This window comes from Thunnus thynnus, chromosome 7, assembly GCF_963924715.1.
Source record: "Thunnus thynnus chromosome 7, fThuThy2.1, whole genome shotgun sequence".
In the NCBI taxonomy this organism is placed as follows: Eukaryota; Metazoa; Chordata; class Actinopteri; order Scombriformes; family Scombridae; genus Thunnus; species Thunnus thynnus.
The window spans coordinates 6,367,254-6,385,891 of NC_089523.1; the positions used below are offsets into that span (position 1 = coordinate 6,367,254).

General features: G+C 38.9%; 1 protein-coding gene across 1 annotated transcript; it reads left to right on the plus strand.

Moving 5' to 3' along the window:
• Positions 1-219: 219 nt before the first annotated feature.
• On the plus strand, positions 220-17,778 carry prss59 (serine protease 59, putative). Its single transcript, XM_067594013.1, has 9 exons — positions 220-475; positions 683-864; positions 2,475-2,707; positions 3,860-3,995; positions 8,980-9,094; positions 14,908-15,109; positions 16,212-16,302; positions 16,449-16,651; positions 17,456-17,778. The coding sequence occupies exons 1-9, from the start codon at positions 266-268 to the stop codon at positions 17,563-17,565; spliced, it is 1,482 nt and encodes a 493-aa protein (XP_067450114.1). The 5' UTR covers positions 220-265; the 3' UTR covers positions 17,566-17,778.
• The last annotated feature ends 860 nt before the right edge of the window (positions 17,779-18,638 follow it).

The window sequence follows — 18,638 nt, forward strand, 5'->3', positions numbered from 1 at the left end:
TGTCTGTCCATATATTTTAAATATTTTTTATTACAGACAAACCAATACTATAATCTAGAAACTTATACTCAAAATTATCAACCAAGTTCACTAAAAATTATACATGGCAATAATTACCTGCAAGTATTACAGCGTAATTCGGAAATACGCAGGAAACCCATATCTCCCATTTTTTGCAGGTGATTTAAAGTAGCAGAAAAAGAAGAAGTCATATGACCACATCCAATCACATGCCCCTAACTGTTTCCCCCCTGTTTATATCAACATGGCTTTCAAGCAGACGTGTGGGCTACGTGTGTGTAAAGCAACAATATGTTTTCTATTTACTCTCTTTGTTTTGGGAGAGGGACAGTATAAGGGTTTCAGGAAGTTTAGTGGAGTGCAGGATACCAGAAAGAGAGATGTGTTTGAGGAACTCTGGTTTACTCAGAAACTGGATCACTTCAATGGTGCAGACAGCAGAGTGTGGAAGCAAGTAAGTCTGTTCATGTGTTATGTGTGTCCTCTCAAGGCTTGAATATATATTTTTAAAATGTGATCAGATCATGCCAGTCCTGTACCTTGCCATGTGTTAAGAAATGTACCTTTTTGGGCTCATTGTAAAGACTACATACACTGATGCAAAACTGGCCCATGATGTTTCCCTGTCTTTGTAACCCTCCCTCCCGTTTTCCTTTCTCAGAGGTACTTTGTGAATGAAGCCTTCTACAAGCCAGGTGGCCCGGTGTTTCTGATGATAGGTGGAGAGGGCCCAGCCAATCCAGCATGGATGCAGTACGGCACCTGGCTCACCTATGCTGAGAAACTGGGAGCTCTTTGCTTGATGTTGGAACATCGCTTCTATGGGAAGAGTCACCCAACAGAGTATGTTTGACCTTATTGGTTCAATTCTTGTTTGAGGGTGTGTTCACTCCAAGCTTGTTTAGAGCGGTTTAATAAAAGTCTGAACAGTGTGAACACCAGAGGAAGTTCGTTTTGGCAGTACAGGTGTTAGTAACTAAAAATCCTGTTTTCTTCACGTATTCTTTACCAGTATGGATATTAAAAAAGTCAATTATGGCAGCAAATTACAGAAAAAGCATCGTTATTTAATAGTTTAATGACTGGTATTAGGTTTGGTTTGACTCCTCTCAGTGTCAAAATAATTTCATATTGTCAGTTTCACTTTCACTATTTTTGGTTCATGTAGCGTCACTGTGAGGGAAAATAAGCTAAATGCAAACACACTTTGCCACTTTGTTTTGTAACAAAGAAAACAACCTGTAGGTGTGAAAACTGTGTGGTGGTGTCATATCTTAAGGTTCAGAGGTTTCATTCAAAGGTATTATTTAACATACAGGATCGTACAGTGATGTACGGTGCTCAGTGAAATGACATTCTGGCTTCATAGACTGCAATATTACATCATATAAGAAGAGGAAAGAAGAATTAGAAGGGGGATGGACTTGGGGGATTGTAAAGAAATATAAAAAGGAAAGATTTAAAGACACATTAAATGTATAAAAATATATAAATAAGCCTTAAAATATAGATAAATAGACAGATAAATAACACATGTACACTTAATGTATAGTATAGTTAACAACAGGTGAGCAGGTGAATGTGCAAAAAACAGCAGAATGTGCAACAGCAGAGACAACAGTATATTTATATTTACACTACACAGTATATAAACTATACACCATATTTGCTACATTACCTTATGAATAGTTTATTAACAGCCTGAGGATAAAAACGTCTTCTCAGCCTCTCTGTACAAGTTTAAAGGCTACTGAAGCGTCTGCCAGACTTCAGCAGTGTAAACAGTCTGTAACTGGGGTGAGAGGAGTCGTTAGCAAACTTCTGAGATGTGGTCTTTCAATCAGCCGTCAGACCACCAGTGTGAATTATGATGAAATGTTCGTGCAACACACGTAACTTATTGCAAAGGTGCCGTCTTTCTTTTTTGAGTCCTTGCAAAATGCAAATTAATTACATCTGTTACACTGAAGGGCCGTACAGTCAAAGTCCATGTCAATTACTCTTGGTTATGAATTCTGCTTATTCATTACTCTCAGAGAGGTTGCTTCAAAGACAGAAGATTTGGTTTCTGTTCATTCACCCCGGCTATTCAGCTTCTTACACTGTAATGTTGACACCTGCTATAGAATGAAGATAAATGAAATCAATCCAGTAGTTTCCCAGTGGAAATACCACTTTACAGTATGACCTGTGCTAAATAGCAGCTGTGTAGATCACCCTTATGTGTTCACAGCAGATAAAGAGCTTTCAGTTTTCTGGTTGCACAATAATATGGGATCAACAAAAGGACATTCACATCACCAGCTTCATGTTCCTGGTGTGTGCAGTAGCTGATGTTTCAGCTGTTGTACCACTAGATGGCAGCTCTGCATTCAGATAAGGACGGTCCTTCTCATGGCTCAGATAGTATATTGTATAGACTAAATGATGCATTCCCTCTTCTCTCCATTTAGTGACCTGAGCACAGACAGCCTGCGTTTCCTCAGTAGTCGTCAGGCATTGGCTGACCTGGCTCACTTCCGCACTGTGATGGGGGAGAGCAAAGGGCTGACCAACAGGAAGTGGGTGGCGTTCGGTGGGTCGTACCCAGGCTCCCTTGCTGCTTGGTTCAGGCTGAAGTACCCTCACCTGGTCCATGCCTCTGTGGCCACCAGCGCACCTGTTCATGCTACTGTCAACTTCCCAGGTACAAAGGGACATTGCATCATATATGACACACACACACACACACACACACACACACACACACACACACACACACACTTATAAGTGCCCTGAGATAACTTTTGTTATCAATTGCCACTATATAAATAAAATTGAATTGAATTGATTTGAATATCAGTCTTCATTTTCACCTTATAAAGTATAGCCCTGAGACATGCATCCCTTTTGGAGGTTTATGCCAAACTCTATCAAAAAAATCAAGGAATTTAAGATAGATTTGCCACCAGGAAACAAACTAAATACCACATGAAAGATGATTTGAGATTATTGAATTGTATGTTTCACTATTAAATTCAGCTCTACATAATGTAACAACTCTTCTTCTGAATTGATTTTGCCTGTAATTCCTACAGTGTGCTACAGTATCAGCAACTCTGTAGAACACATCAAGAGTTAATATGAAATTCACAGCATTTTTCCAGTTTTGCTCACTGTTTTGGAAGTAAGAGTCCCAGACAGATCAAAGATGGGGAATGGTTCATTCTCTATCTGTGTCTGTGTTGTGTTTGGCTGAGCTCATTGTTTTCCTCCGGAAGACGGCAGGCTGGAATCAAGGTCAAAGTGGCTTTGAACATGGACCTGTGCTGTTCCACCCACACGCTCATGCTATCTTGAAGACACTATCGCACACAGTTGAGCCACATTCCCTTTGACTGTAAGAAAATATCAGATACAAAACACACAGAGAAGAGTCTACATGGTGCACTGACGTCAGCTATCTTTTATCCCCTGGCTCATCGCACCACATGGTTATTATTTCCCAAAACAACAGCAGTTAGTCAGCATTATTACCAGTAAGAGGTTGGCATTCACTCCAAGTGGAAATATTCCAAGATTTTGTAATGCAAAGTTTCTCCTGGCTGTTATTAGTGTGTTGTAAACCGTGAAGACTCATCATTTCATTTTCAGCCTTACCCAAAACCTTTTTAAATAAATAATTCTCAAGCACTTGAATAGACGTTGATTCACGCGTTCTTTGAAGACGAATTAGTGCTTTTGCAGTTACTCAAAATAGTCCTGTATGTTTAAGTGCGTTTTTGTGTATTATTGTGGTCTTTTTATAGCAGCCCAGGTTTAAGTATCCACCTCTCCCTCTGTCTGCGTATTTCACCAGAATACTTGGAGGTTGTGTGGCGTTCGCTGGCCTCAGAAAATGCAGAGTGCCCCCTACTGGTGAAAAAGGCTTCAGATACCCTAGTGGAGCTCCTCAAAGACCCCAAGACCTACAGCAACATCACCAAAGATTTCAAGTATAGTACCTATACTCTTTGTCACCTGCTTTCTCTATCATGTAACGTACAGCAGAATGTGAGCTGACAAGGCTTGGGATGATGTACGTCATCCTAAAAGATGTGGAAGTAGAAATAGCATTACAAGACTTCTTTCAAATATCAGACTGTATTTAAGTTCATAAATGTAATCTCAACTAGATAACCAACCAAACATAATCTCTCTCTTGAGTAAGCTGGTATGAGATGGGGATGTAAATTATGATATGTTGCCAGTTCAATCATAAGATAATAAGGTAATCATCTGTAATACATTATGATATCTTCATGTAAACATAGATACAGATATTAATTATACTATATATTTACTCCACAAGGAAGAACTCTCATTGCATAATACATTTATATTACTATTAGTGTTTTTATACATTTAATTTTCTATCACAGTTTCTAGCCCCAGTGTTGTATTTATTCAGTATTTGATTACATTTGTTGGAAATTTTTTGTTTTTATTTGATAGGATTTCAATTCCATAAATTGTTACATAAAATAACCAATCATCCCAGGCAGTACTGGATTCAGTACTGCCTGGGATAATTGGTTCTTAAACTACACAGTTCAGTACACCTGAACATAGTACAGTGATTTTACTTTGCTTGATTAGAGCTCTTGTCAGGATTGTGCAGACATCTCACTCACTCTCCTGTTAGCTTTTTAGCAAATTTTAGGGCAGGACAAATTAGACCTCTACTATTGTCATTAGTAAAGGAAATTTGATGACTTCGGTAAACTCCCAGCATTGTTCGATCAACCGTCAACCTGAACAGACATCTGATCAGACAGAATAGTGACAACACCTGTGGACCTTTTCCTCAAACTTTTAAACTGCTGTGATAAAGGTCTGTAGAGTGTCTTTGCTGTCAAATCACAGAAAAGACCATGGAGTTTGTGATGAAAGCTATAGCTTTCATAGCTAGCTGTCCTGTATAAATTTGTAGAGGAATCGTTGTTGCAGTTTTGGCACAATCTCAGAATTACACTATGTGCATAATGTGTTGCCTTTATTTTGCGTGGAGCTACTGTCCTAAAGCTCAAGTGCAAGACTTTTGTCTCCCCATTCTGGCAGTGAGAGTAATCACAAAAACACTGTTGACACGTGCTTACATGATAGGGTCCACTGTAGCCTACTCTGTCGCTACTGTAAAACAGTGTATAAATTATTTTGAGCATTACACAACCCCTGCAAAATTATTTGTTTCACTATCAGAATTTGATCCATTTGGTCCAATAACATTTGGAAAGTCTAGAAGAGCTGCACGATTAAATTATTTTATCCCCATTCAAGTTAGCAGAGGGCTAACGGGAAGTTAGCTGGCTTAGCAGGCAAAAGTCTCTGGGTGCGCTTTTAAACAGCCAGAGCAGGAATGTCCCATCTGACATGAGATTTAAAAACTCTGTATACTGTGAAATACAGAGAGATTTATCTGGCAGTTATAGGCTTAATCAGCATTGTGTGAACTTTTTTGGGGGCTTGAATGTAAATGACGTTCATTTATATGTAAAAGTTCCGCACTGCAGGTTTAAATGAATTGTTTGACATTTTGGAAAATCTGGTTATATGCTTTCTTTCCCAGAGTGAGAGTAAAAAATTGATACCATTCTTGTGTCTGTCTATTAAATATGAAGCTACAGCTAGGCGACATTTAGCTTAACTCAGCATACAGCCTGGAAACAGGGAGAAACAGCAAGCCAGACTCTATACAGATGTAATAAAATCCATCTACCATGACCTCTAAAGCTCACTAATTAACACTTTTTTTTCCTGCTTTGTTTAATCTGTACAAAACAGGGCAATTTGTATCTGTATAAAGGCTGGACTATATCTTGGCGGGGTGCAGTGAATTCCTGGAGTCACTAGTTGCCTGGAAAACTCAGTTACAAGACTCCAGGAAATCACTGCATCGGCCAAGAAGTAGTTGCACACATAACTACCTGTAAAACCACAAGTTGGTGGAACCAGGCTAGCTTTTTCCATTTGTTTCCAGTCTTTATGCTAAGCTAAGCTAACTGGCTTCTGGCTGTTGTGTCATGTTTAACAGACAGATATGAGAGTGATATCAATTTTCTCATATAACTCTTGGTATAGAGAGCAAATAAGCATATTTCCCAAAATATTAAAATATACCATTGCTCATTTTCAGACAGTTATCAGTGCGTGTGAAACAACACAGTCATATGAGAGCAGGTATAGGGTTAGTCTGAGATCAGGTGGACTGTAGTGACAGCTGGAGCTATGTAGTTCAAAGAGCAGCGGGGGTTGTATTGGGTCCTGGTTTGAGTCAGGTCCTGTTACAGCGTGATGAGCGTCCTCGAGGCCTTTTGGACTGAGCCTGGGACTCTGGAATGTCGGACCAGCTCCAGAGAGGGTCTAATTTAGTCTTAGACTCATCTGTTTGTAATACAACGGGCAGATATCCGAATTAAGAGTATAGCCAGTCAGCCAGTGTCATCCACCCGCGATAGGATGGATATGATACAGATTTGATAACTTGTGTTTAATGTAGGATTGATCAACACTACATTGATTGTCTATGGAAAGCTATCAAACTAAACTGAACATTTTAATCATATTCCACACACAGCAGAGCATTCATTCATAATGATGATTATTAATTTGTTCAAGTTTTCAGTGGCTACTGCTTAAAGGGTGTTACAAAAACACATACTTCTATACTTCTACCATTTGTCTCTGTTGGCATCCTGCCATGCAGATAGTTTTGATATTAACTGCCAACATTTTGAGATAATCGCACCTGAGATTTCTGCCTCCAACCTGATACAATGGAGGTGCATGGAATGGATACTGATATTGAAAATTTTAAAGATGCGCTTAACAGTTTTTATACAAACAATGTATTAAATGACTACGTGTACTGTGAAATAGGGTCCTTGTAGTGGCGTTATCCATCAGCTGTACAGAGCTTTTTTCTATCTTTTAGCTAATTTAGCTCATTAGAGGCCACCTGTGAGCTTAACTCTCACCAACCTCAGTTCTAGATGCAGCAGGTAGCTTTTTTGGTTAAGAAGCAAACGAAACAAAAACAAAATACCTCTGATACTAGCTCTGTAAGCTACCTGCCCAGCACCAAACCTCAGTCCGACAAAGTTAGCGACTAGCTGGTGAACACATTGGTGCGTTTAGCTGCACCAATTTGCACCAAAGCAACTTCCTTCAGGAACTGGTGGGCCCATAAGGCCAGTGAATTTTGGATTTACATTTGTCAGTTTGCCAGAAACACACCTGCAAATGAATGCTAATATTGCCTCATGTCTCCTCGAGGTGTGAATAGGCAACTGTTTGCTTTATAACAATTTTGTCAGCAATAATTTGTCAGGGCATGTTTCACCTTTTTTATGGAGTTTTTTTTCCCCCTTGTGTAACATGCATTTACGGTTAAGGTTTTAATATGTCAGTGTTGTGTTTTCAGCTTCTTCTGTTCACCCAAAGGCCCAAAGAATATGTGAATGCACCTTTAAATTCTAAAAATCACATAAACACCACAACCAAAATTTATATTCGTTGCCATTGTGCTGAGGTAATGTCAGAAATCTCAGAGATGGATGTCTCAAAACCCAGGCACAAAAACAAAACTATCTGCATGGCTGCATGGAAAGTGAGAAAATATGTTTTTGTTACTTATTTGGGTGAACCGACCCTTTAAAAAGGCCTCTGGCTCCTGTTTAACCAAATGTAATGTACACCAGCATTTATCTTTGACATTTTCTCATACTCTCATTACGTTATTTCTTTTTCAGTGTCTTTCATTGTTTTGTTTTGACACTGTAAGCATGAAGTTATTCTTAGCATGCTGGTGCTATGTCTGCAGTCATTATGGGCTGTCTCTGATGTTATTTTATATTTGCGTATTTTAGGTTGTTATAGTGACTGTATGGTCGGTCAGCATGATGAATTATAAGGCTTAAATGGCTTTTATAATGGCATGGCTTGTCTGAAAGAAGTAATGCTGTCATGGAGAACACTTGTCTTTGTGTCTGCACTGTCCTGACCACATTGGACATTTTTTATTTTCTCGCAGATCATGCATAACGTAGATGCAGACATGTTCTCATGCAGGCACAAACACACAAAGGTCACAAAAGGTGGTTTTGAGGCTTGTCCAGCTTCCAAACCACAGTCCCTCAGAGAATACAGTACTTGCGTCATGATTTCATCATAAAGGAAGTATCTTTCACCACGCAGACACACAGATGAGTTGTTTCTAAAATCGGCATGTTACTATAATTTGCCAGAGTGAGGGTATGAGAGATAAATCTGTTGAGGAAGCCATCATTTCGCCACCTCAATCTTTTTTATAGGCAGTGACTCATGCACGTCTTCATCTATACACACAGACACTCGGTTAAATTATAACAAACACTATCATTTCCAATTTGACACTGCATTTCATTACTGCCATCTTGACAGATGACCCTAATCAGTATCTGTGCATTCACTTTTAATGAATCACTGTCCCACTCAGAAGTAAAATTAACTGTTCAGACTCTCACTTCTTGTGGAAAAGGGTTTTTCCACTCAACACAGTCTGATTTGTTCTAGATTACAGATTGCTTTACCAATTATCTATGGTGGTCGCTGCTCTAAAGAAGCGTAATATTTTGGAGGTTATGATGGGTAGTAACTCTCTAAACACTTGTTGATGGCTAGTTGTGTACTTCTAGTAAGTTTTTTTCCTGAGGACACAGGAAAAGAACAAATGTTAACAGGTTCTGGACGATAACATTCCTCCCATTTTCATCTCTGTCTTCCTCCACCTTTATCCTCCCCCATTTTCACCCCTCCATTCTCTTCTTCTCCTTTCTCTTCCTCCCTGCTCCCTTGCTTCCTTTCCCCTGCCTTCTGCCCTCCTGTTCTGTCCTCTACTCTACGTAACCTCCTCTTTCTTTTTTCCTCTCTTTCCTCTCTCCTTCTCCTCTCCCTTTCCAGTTTGTGTTCCAAACTGCAGATCCAGACAGAGATGGACTCTGCCTACTTCCTGGAAACGCTGGCTGGCAACTTTATGGATGTGGTCCAGTACAATGAAGACAACAGGGGGTTTGAGGTGAGAGAGAAGAGACACAGGCCAAATAACTCCAGTAAAACATCAGTAAAACATTGATTGTGGAGGCAGACACAGCTGGGTTTTGGGGTGAAGCAACCAAAAACTTATATTATGTGCCAACAGTTGATGTCTTTAAAGGGGCACTCCACTGACTTAGTATTGCGCTCCCATAAACTTGGAGGATGTCCAAGGGACAGATTAAAAAAAAAAAAAAGTTCAAAATTGATTCAGAAGAGGCTGAGTTTTCCTGACTTTCCGCCCCTAGGATGGGTCAAGTTCCAAAAACACTGGATCCTTAATGCAACTGAATATTGTGATATGTAAATTTGGTGGAGTGCCCCTTTAAAGGAATAGTTTGACATTTGGGGAAATACATATATTTGCCTTTTTGCAGAGAGTTATGTGAGAAGATTGATACCAGTCTCATGTTTGTCTATCATGAAGCTACAACTAGCAGCTGCTTAGTTTAGCTTAGCATAAAGACCAGAAACAGGGGAAAACAAAACCAAAGCGTAAAATGACAGTTCTAGAAGGTAACCAGCATAGGAAGTGATAGAAAGTCACTGCACACAACAACAAAATGGTTTTGAGAGCTAAGCGAATCGGTTTATTTTCCAAAATGTTGAACTATTCCAATAATTTTGCCATTTTTATGTATTCTTTGCATCCCAAGGGGGTGAAAGACTAAACACATAATAGGGATGCACAATATTGGATTTTTTGCCTATATACGATATGCCGATATTTCCAACTCACTGTGGCCGATTGCCAATGCCGATACCGATATATGCACATATTTTTTTCCAGATGACTGAGGAGACTATTATGCATGCAAGCATAGATTGTACTGCGTATAATCAAGAAAGACAATATATGAAGGAAGAATTTAGGAAGCCTTAAAACTTTAATGAACCTACCAAGTGGGTGGAGCAGTAGAGTTTTCATTGAGTTCATTAGACAGACAGGATTAATGTGTAGGATTCAATCTCTGGTACACACTCTGGAGCAGAAGGTGGCGGTAATGCACCTAATACGCATTACCGCCAGAGGTTAGAGGTTAAGGCTCAAGAGATTTTTATCTGTTTAAAAGATAATCCAGCCATTTTCAATCTAGACCCCAATCTTGCTGACTGATTCTAACCACATTTACCACATTTTCATCAGTTGCACCATTATAGGTATCTTGATGCATGACTCACTAGTACTGTACTAATATGTCAAAGACAACTAAAATATAATTTCACTCAAAAATCAATCACTAAAGTCCCTCAAGCATTTACAATTTGACATATTTGATATATTGATGATATAAACAGTACCATGGGAAAAATTCCAGGTTAAAATAAAAAAAAAAAATAGAAGACCTTTTAGGCGGCTTGCCTTTTTTATTGACTGATCAGAAAAAAATACATTCTGTCAGAGGTGGACCCATAGCAAAGTTGGGCACTTGATATAAAAACAATGCATCAGATGTGACATGATTTATTCAAAGTTGACCTGATTCAGAAAAAGGGGACATTAAAGGAGAATTTGTGGTGAACTTTTGTCCAGTCTTGGTTGAGTGGAAGGCAGCTATGAGGTGAAGGAGGGTTGCAGACAGCCCAAGCAGTATACTGAAACATAATAAACCCTCCATTGTTTAACAAGGAGAGGCCCAGAGATACTGTCATGCAAGAGGGTTTCCAGGGTTGTTCTGGGGCTCGTTGCTTGCTTATGTCTCTATCTCTATAAGAAAAGTGATGCCCCTTTTTTTTAAAACTATATTTAAGTGGCTTGTGACTCAGGAGGGTAAAATGAGTAAGATAACATTGGACAGTAGGAAGTCTGGTTAGACTTATATGTTTATGAAGAATGTCAGAAAACTTGTTTGATTGATATTCTTAGAGTAGAAAAACTTATGAAACACAATAAACAATAGTGACATCCTCCAATGATGTAATGACAATAATATTGGTGAGAATAATCAGTGAGAATGAAATTTGAAAATGGTCCATGATAATCAATTTAGGATAGTGGTTTCAACATGAACAGCTAGTGTAGTATTGATTATTTCTGCAGTAAATCAATCCGCATTATGTTATTTAATGGTATATTGAGTGTGGACACTGACTGCTGATATCAGATTTTTAACAATACTGGCCTTAAGCAGACAGTATATCAAAACCTAGTGAGCAAAGGAGTCTTGAATGAGATGCATTACCAGAAGACATTTTTGAGAATTTTTTTGTTATATATCATCATATGGAAATGCATATGGCAAGGTGTCCAGGTGATATCCATCACACTGACTGTATAGTAATGGAAAAATGAAACTTCAGCTGTCGTGGTTAAAGGAATAGTTTGACATTTTGGGAAATATGGCTATTTCTTTTTTGCTGAGAGCAAAATGAGAAGCTTGATACCACTCTCATGTCTGTATGGTATATGAAGCTACAGCTAACCAAGGGTTAGCTTAGCTTAGCATGAAGACGAGAAACAGGGGGGAACAGCTAGCCTGTCTCTATCCAAAGGTAACAGCATCCCCCAACTAGTACCTGTAGTCTTATTGTCACCATGAGGTTGCCAGGCAAACAGCGGAAGGTCCAGGAAATCACTGCTTCGAAATAGTCTGGCACATAACTTCCCATAAAACCACAACTTGCCCTCTTTACACTTCGATTTTTATATGGATTAAACAAACGAGATATAATGTATTAATTAGTGAGCTCTAGGCAGATTTTGTTACCTTCGGACAGACACAGGCTAACAGTTTTCCTCTGTCTCCAGTCTTTAAGCTAAGCTAACCAGCCTTTGACTGTAGCTTTATATTTAGCGTACAGACATGGGAGTGGTCTTCTTCATTTAACTCTTGGTAAGAAAGCAAATAAACGTATTTTCCGAAATGAACTATTTCTTTAAATGTTTTGAAAAACATACTGGGAGAAGTATGACTCTTTCTCTGATTTATTTTTTTGTATTGTTAATTTGGACGACAAAACTGAGTGTCACAATCCATAATATTAAAACAATCCTGTAACACAATTATATTGATAGACAATAAATGGTAGATATTGATATATTGCCCAGCCCTAGTCTCAAACATGTGGGAAATCTTAAAGCTGTTTCACAAACTCCCCATTGACTCATATACCGTATACTTCCCAAATGTAGTGCAATTATTCTCTCCTTTTTCTGATTATCTGTAACATCTGTCACCTTTCTTTTTCCCTCTTGGTGCCCATTTTTACAAATTACCCCTCTTTTCCCCTCCTCTTTCTTCATCCCATCCCCTCTCTGTCCCCCCTGGTGCCTTGAGGAGACGTGAGTCCGGTTACCAATAAGCTGATGTGAAAAAGTAACAAAAGACTCTTTGGTCTCTCTGGTTTCCTGTCGCCCCGAGCTAAAGAGACGCTTATAAAAGAACTGAGAGGAGCGGTGGGCCACAGAGTCCACAGCGCTTGCAGACAAACACAGCCAACAGCTGCCTCTCTGACACAAAGGGCTAGGTATAGAGCAAACTACCAGGTTTTAGGTACCGCCGAGGAATTTGTGTACGAACCAGAAGTGAGGTGTAACTCAATCAGAAGAGTCAGAGCAGTGTAACCCACAGTCGAGGGGTTATCAATGGGGTGCTTCATAAAATTCGGAAGGATATTATGTAACACTACAGCTTGCAGAACAAGTACTAACAGTTCCTCTTTTTACTCCGAATAGAAGATGCAGAGAGATGCATGATGGGATAGTAGTACAGGCTCATTTATAGGCAACAACGCTTTCTGCAGTCACTGCCAACTGTTTACTCCTGCAACCCTCATTCCAACAACATATTTTGTTTCGGGGCAAGTTTATACCTGGAATAATGTTAGACTGGTGACACTGAGTAGCCATGATACTTTTTGAGGGGCATTGTGGGTAGATACAGAGATTGGATCACTACAGATATCCAACAGTTCCCATGAACTGTCTTCTTTGATCGCTGGGCTAACCTTTTTATTCATGCAGAGATAGTTTTGATCTATATAGAGCCTGAGCACTGCATATTCACATGTCTATTGATTATGGTGGGAAAGCCTGTGGCACTATGAACACTATGTGGCATTATTCATGTCTTCACAAAGAACTTTTTCTATGATTTTGACTAATGTTTAAATGTTTCAATTGGCAGTTTGTTACCATTTGTTCGTTTTTTGTTTCTCTGTTGCTTATATAGCATCTTGGCCACTTGAGGGGAAAAAAATCTGTGAGGTTTTCTTAATTGAATAAAGGTTAAACTAAGAAAATAAATCAATGAAATCTCTCACTGCAGCCATAACGTTCAAGTATTTACTTAAATACTGAGATTTAAGAGTTAATCTCATGGACATTTATTGTTGTTTAATTAACAGTAAGAGAAAACACCTGGGGCTGGCATGTATACATCTAGCCATGATACATCAACCCAATACTATCATAATCGCTCTTCATTATTTACATGAAATGTGTTTAAGTACGTGTGATTAGGAAGAAAATTACTTGCAGTTAAGTTTAGCATGTAGAGAAAACTGAAAAGACCACAGGCATAATACTGCATGATGAAACTTGAGCTCATCATGGTACATCCAGCTAGCTGATTATACACATAATTGCTCTCTCATCTCTTGCAGTATTGCCATTGTTGATAGCTTTACGTGCCCATGTTTCAGCATATTGGTCCCTCTAAATTTGAGCAAACTGATCCTTTAAGCTGTTGCAGGCAACAATGTGTTTGGTGGCAGCGAACAAAAACGAGAAAATATCTGATTGGAGGCCTGCATGTGGAAAAACACCCAATGATTTCCAGGGTGAGATAGCCAGGTAAACAAACACACCTGCCCCTCAAGCTGTGGGAGCGGCTGTGGATTAGCAGGTAGAGCGGTCCGCTAAGCAAAGTGTCGGGGGTTCGATGCCCAACTCCTCCTGTCCGCATGTCAAAGTGTTGTTGGGCAAGATACTGAACCCTAAATTGCTCCCGTCGGTGTGTGAGTGTGTGTTTGAATGGGTGAATAAGCAGCAGAAACAATGTAAAGCGCTTTGGATAAAAGCACTATGTAGATGTCAGAATATGATACAGCGTCATACAAAAAAACACTTATCCCTTGAAGTCTTTCATGTTTTCTTGTTTTGCAGTATCACATCACAGTGTATTCAGGCTTTCTCTTTTTCTTAATATTTTTTCCCCTTGAAACATTTCAAAGGGAAAATTGCTGCACTGCCAGGCATATTTTCACAAAATTTGTGGAGGAATGTTGTCATGTTATTGTGTGACTCTAATGTAAAGTACATTGGGGACAATAGTTGTTTTTCTAAAATTTTATTCAGAGCAGTCAGCGGGCGTATTCTACACTATTATCTGAGCAGCAGAGAGTCTGTAGCTCAAAGACACTTTTGAAGTGATCGGTCTAGTAATAAACTCATATTAGTTTTATCTCATTACTTGTGAATCATCTCCCCGGAGGAACTCCATGTTTATGCCTCTTTTATTTCTTTGTTATCCTATATTGTTTTTGTTCAAAGTCATCCTCTCTTAGCTATAAAATGAAGTTAATTTGGTAATGTGTACGCTTGTCTGAATTATCTGGGAAACTTAAGTTCATGTATCTTGTTCTGGTCGTCCTTTCAGTCACACTTGAGGGAATACGCTCAGCCATAGGAAGCATTCATAAATAACCATTTATCATCCATTTTGGAGCAAATCAGAATTTGGATAAAATTGAGTTAACCTGATATATTTAAGAGGTGATAAGAAAAGGCAAGTCACCTTAACTAATTAGATTTTTTCCTCTTCTTTTTGGCATGGCGATGTTGTGTCAATATAGGGCGCGATAGGCACCAACATCACCATCCAGGTCCTGTGTGGTGTGATGAATGACATCTCACTGGGAGAGCCTTATGCCCGATATGCCGCTGTGGCCCGTCTCATGTTGGAAACCTTCTCATTAACATGCCTGGATGCCAGCTTCAGTAGCAACCTCAAAGTCATGACTAATACATCCTGGGATGGGCCAGCTGCAGGGGGAGGTGGGTATGAACATGTCGTACTGGGAAATGGTATATTTGTGTGTGTAAATACGGTTATTTTGGTCTGTTGGTTAAAAATGTAACCTCAATAACTTTTAAGAACTATTTTTATATAGCTTGTATTTCTGGGTCCATTTTATTGTTGGGTTGTCAGGTGGCATGTTTTTGTCCTTGTGACAGAGGATAACAGGCATAGACAGTGTGATGTCACATTGAATTTTTCCACTGTCACCCAAAAATAATACTGGAGCAATCAACTGTAACACCAATTTCTCCACCATCAGTGGTCTCAGGAAACCAGAATATAACACAGCCACAAGAACAGTCGTGTGTTGAGTATGGGATGTGGTTACAATCATGACCCAGCAAACCCATTTTTGGGTGTTGTTGAAAGGCTTTTTTGGGAAAAGTGGGTTATTACTCACTATATAAGAAATAAAAGAGGCAGGGACTGGTAAAGTGGGTGCACTAAAATATATTTAAATACTGAATAGCTCTTAAAATGACGTAAACTACCCAAAGTAATGTCTATAGGATTGAGAGGTGGATTTTAAGTCACCTAAATACTATATGTGGTCATAGTCTTGGGGTAATATTACTTAAAGAACCTTGCAAAGTTTTCATCTTACTCTAAAATAATACAGTTTTACAAAGGATAGTGGGTTATTCTGAGACTGGAGGTAATCTATTTGTTAAGCACATTGAAGCACTCAGTGTTGAGTAAAACTTGGCTGTTTAACCAAAAACTGATTCTCTATATTCCACATTGTAGCCTAATCCTAGACATGGATCTAGCTCTCAGCCTCAGTTTCATGAGTGGGAGGACTGGAGGGGGATCACTGGAACAGGAAGTGGTCTCTTAAGCCACTGGTGCATCTGCATAAAATCCCTCAAACACCCCCCTTGTCTTGTGGGTTTCAGTTGCACTATTTACCCCTCTTAATAAGGACTGAATAACTGAAAGTGAATTATTTTTTGTGGAAAAGGCCATTTTAAACTGGCTGTATTTAGCTTGACCTGCCCTGTGTTGTTAGTGTCTTGATTTCTACGAACCTAATGAATATGTTGGCCATGGGTAAATTGTGTGTGTGTGTGTTGTCAGGGAGACAGTGGGTCTACCAGACCTGCACTGAATTTGGATTTTACCAGAGCACCGATTCGCCCAACCAGCCATTCGCTGGCTTCCCTCTTCCGTGAGTACACTGAACATTATGTCTCTTGAATAAACTCATAATTATCTATTCCTGCACTGGCCCCCTCTAGTACATCATCACCTCCACATCATGCCTTGGCCATTTTATTTCTCCTAGCCTTATTCTTATTGTATTCTCTCATCCAGGTATCATGTGAAACAGTGTGCAGACTACTATAATGTAAGTGCTGAGCAGCTGGCGGAGGCCGTAGTCCAGACCAATGAGTATTATGGTGGCTATGATATCCGCTCCACCAGAATAGTGTTCCCCAATGGGTCCATTGACCCCTGGCATGCACTGGGGATCACCCAGGACATCACGGCCAACCTCCCTGCTGTTTTCATCAAAGGTGAGAAAGAATATGTGTAATGGGAAATCCCACTAAGGTAGAAAAGCTCTGACTTTGTGCTAACAGCTCAAAAGAAATGTGATGTTATACTATCTAGAAATAAGATTCTAAAAATTTATATTATGATTCAGTCTGTGACTTAAAAATGCTTTAGCAATGCTACCGTACCGTACCTTTGCCATTCAACTTGCTATCTTAGATAGCAGACTAGCTCGGTAGATATGGCTTTTCAGCTGGTTACAATACTAACTTAAAAATACATTTGTCAATTTATTCCCAATAGTATTTGGTGATTTTCTGATCAAAATCCAGATTTGAATTTTGTTAAGAATAAGTTGAACCTTTTTTTTTCAAAAGCAAAATTTGTAACTATGTATTGAAATAAAGTCAAGTTTTACTTTATTTACTTTATTTATTTAATATTTTGGTAAAGATGTTACTCTCAATTGGCCAATTTTCAATTTGACAAAATTAGTCTCTGTAAAGCATGATTGAAAACATAAGAAACAACATGGAGTGCAAAACTCAAGCCAAAATCATAAGTACGGTAAGTCCTGACCAGAGTTCATCATTAACTTTTTCAATTATATCATATTATTATGTATTTCCAGGTCTAAAATTTGTTGAGTCTCAAAAGTTTTCATGCAAGAATTTCATTTGTGTTTTCTTTACATTACCAAACAACTGTTTTAGAGTAGAACAATGACGTACTTGTTCCACTCCAATTTTATTGAGGTGGATAATTGTTCTTGTAATTCAGAAAATCTCAGTTTTACAATTTTGCTCTTTTTTTCTCTGGTGTAGGAACAGCCCACTGTGCCAACATGTACCCTGCCAGGTCCCAAGATCTCCTCCAACTGGCTCTAGCCCGCGACCACATCTTCTTACTCCTCCAGCAGTGGTTGAAGCAATAACCGACGGCTGAACAGGCCAATCAGTGGCTTTGCAAAGCCAATTTATTACTCTTTTGTCCAGGTCGTTTAAGTTGGTACGAGATTTCCTATTTTACTGTCACATTTATGACTGTTTGAAAAGGCACTTTACGCAAACAGAGTTCCAAAGTTCAGGTATTTTGAATGAGTGAGGCAATTTTAAACTGCTGAATAAAGATGTTTTTTATGACTGTAGATACTGTTTTCTCTCTGCATTTTTCAGTTTCATTCTGAGTTTACATTTCAAGAACATTATATGTAATCAGGACTGTTCTATGGACTTGTTTTCTGGACAGGGTATAAATTACATAAGGAGTAGGTCCTAGTCTAAAAAACCTTGGCTTTCTGAAGGATGTATTGAGACAGTTTCCCAGGCGGAGATTAAGCTGAATTCAAGACTAATGTTGCCCTCTAAACCGGATTAACCTGGTTAAATTAAACTTTTATGGAGGCAGGTTTAACTACAGATTAATGCTGTTTTTTTTAGAAGAGTTACATTGATTATTGTAACTATTTCAGTGAAAAACAAAAAGCAACACCATCCGCTTATACCTACTGATGAGAGAAACTCACTCAATAATTTTGATGACATCATTTTTCTAGAACAGTTTCTTACCCCCAAAAAAGCTTGTGCAAGTACGTGAAACAGAGCAGAACATTTGCTTTTCAATACAATACACAATGTCGCTGCCTTTTGTTGCATGGTATTGACAAAGTCTGTCTGCATACAGGAGACTTTGTGCAGCCAAGTCTTGACAAATGCATTTCATATTGAGAAAGTCTATCTTCCACAGCAGCCTTTAGAAATTTTAAAACTAACGTTATCAGTAAGTCCATCAATATTATGAATGCACAGTTTATAAAAGAACATTACACCTTAACTGTAGCATTTGATGGTTGCAAAACACTAAAAAAAATCATGTTTACACAGGCAGCAATAAAACATAACAGAAACTTTTCAGCAAAGAATTTGCCCATAAAGCGACGGCTTCACTTGCATGCGTTTGCATGGGATATGTGTTGCACAAACATGCACGCATCTGGTCTTGTTCAGT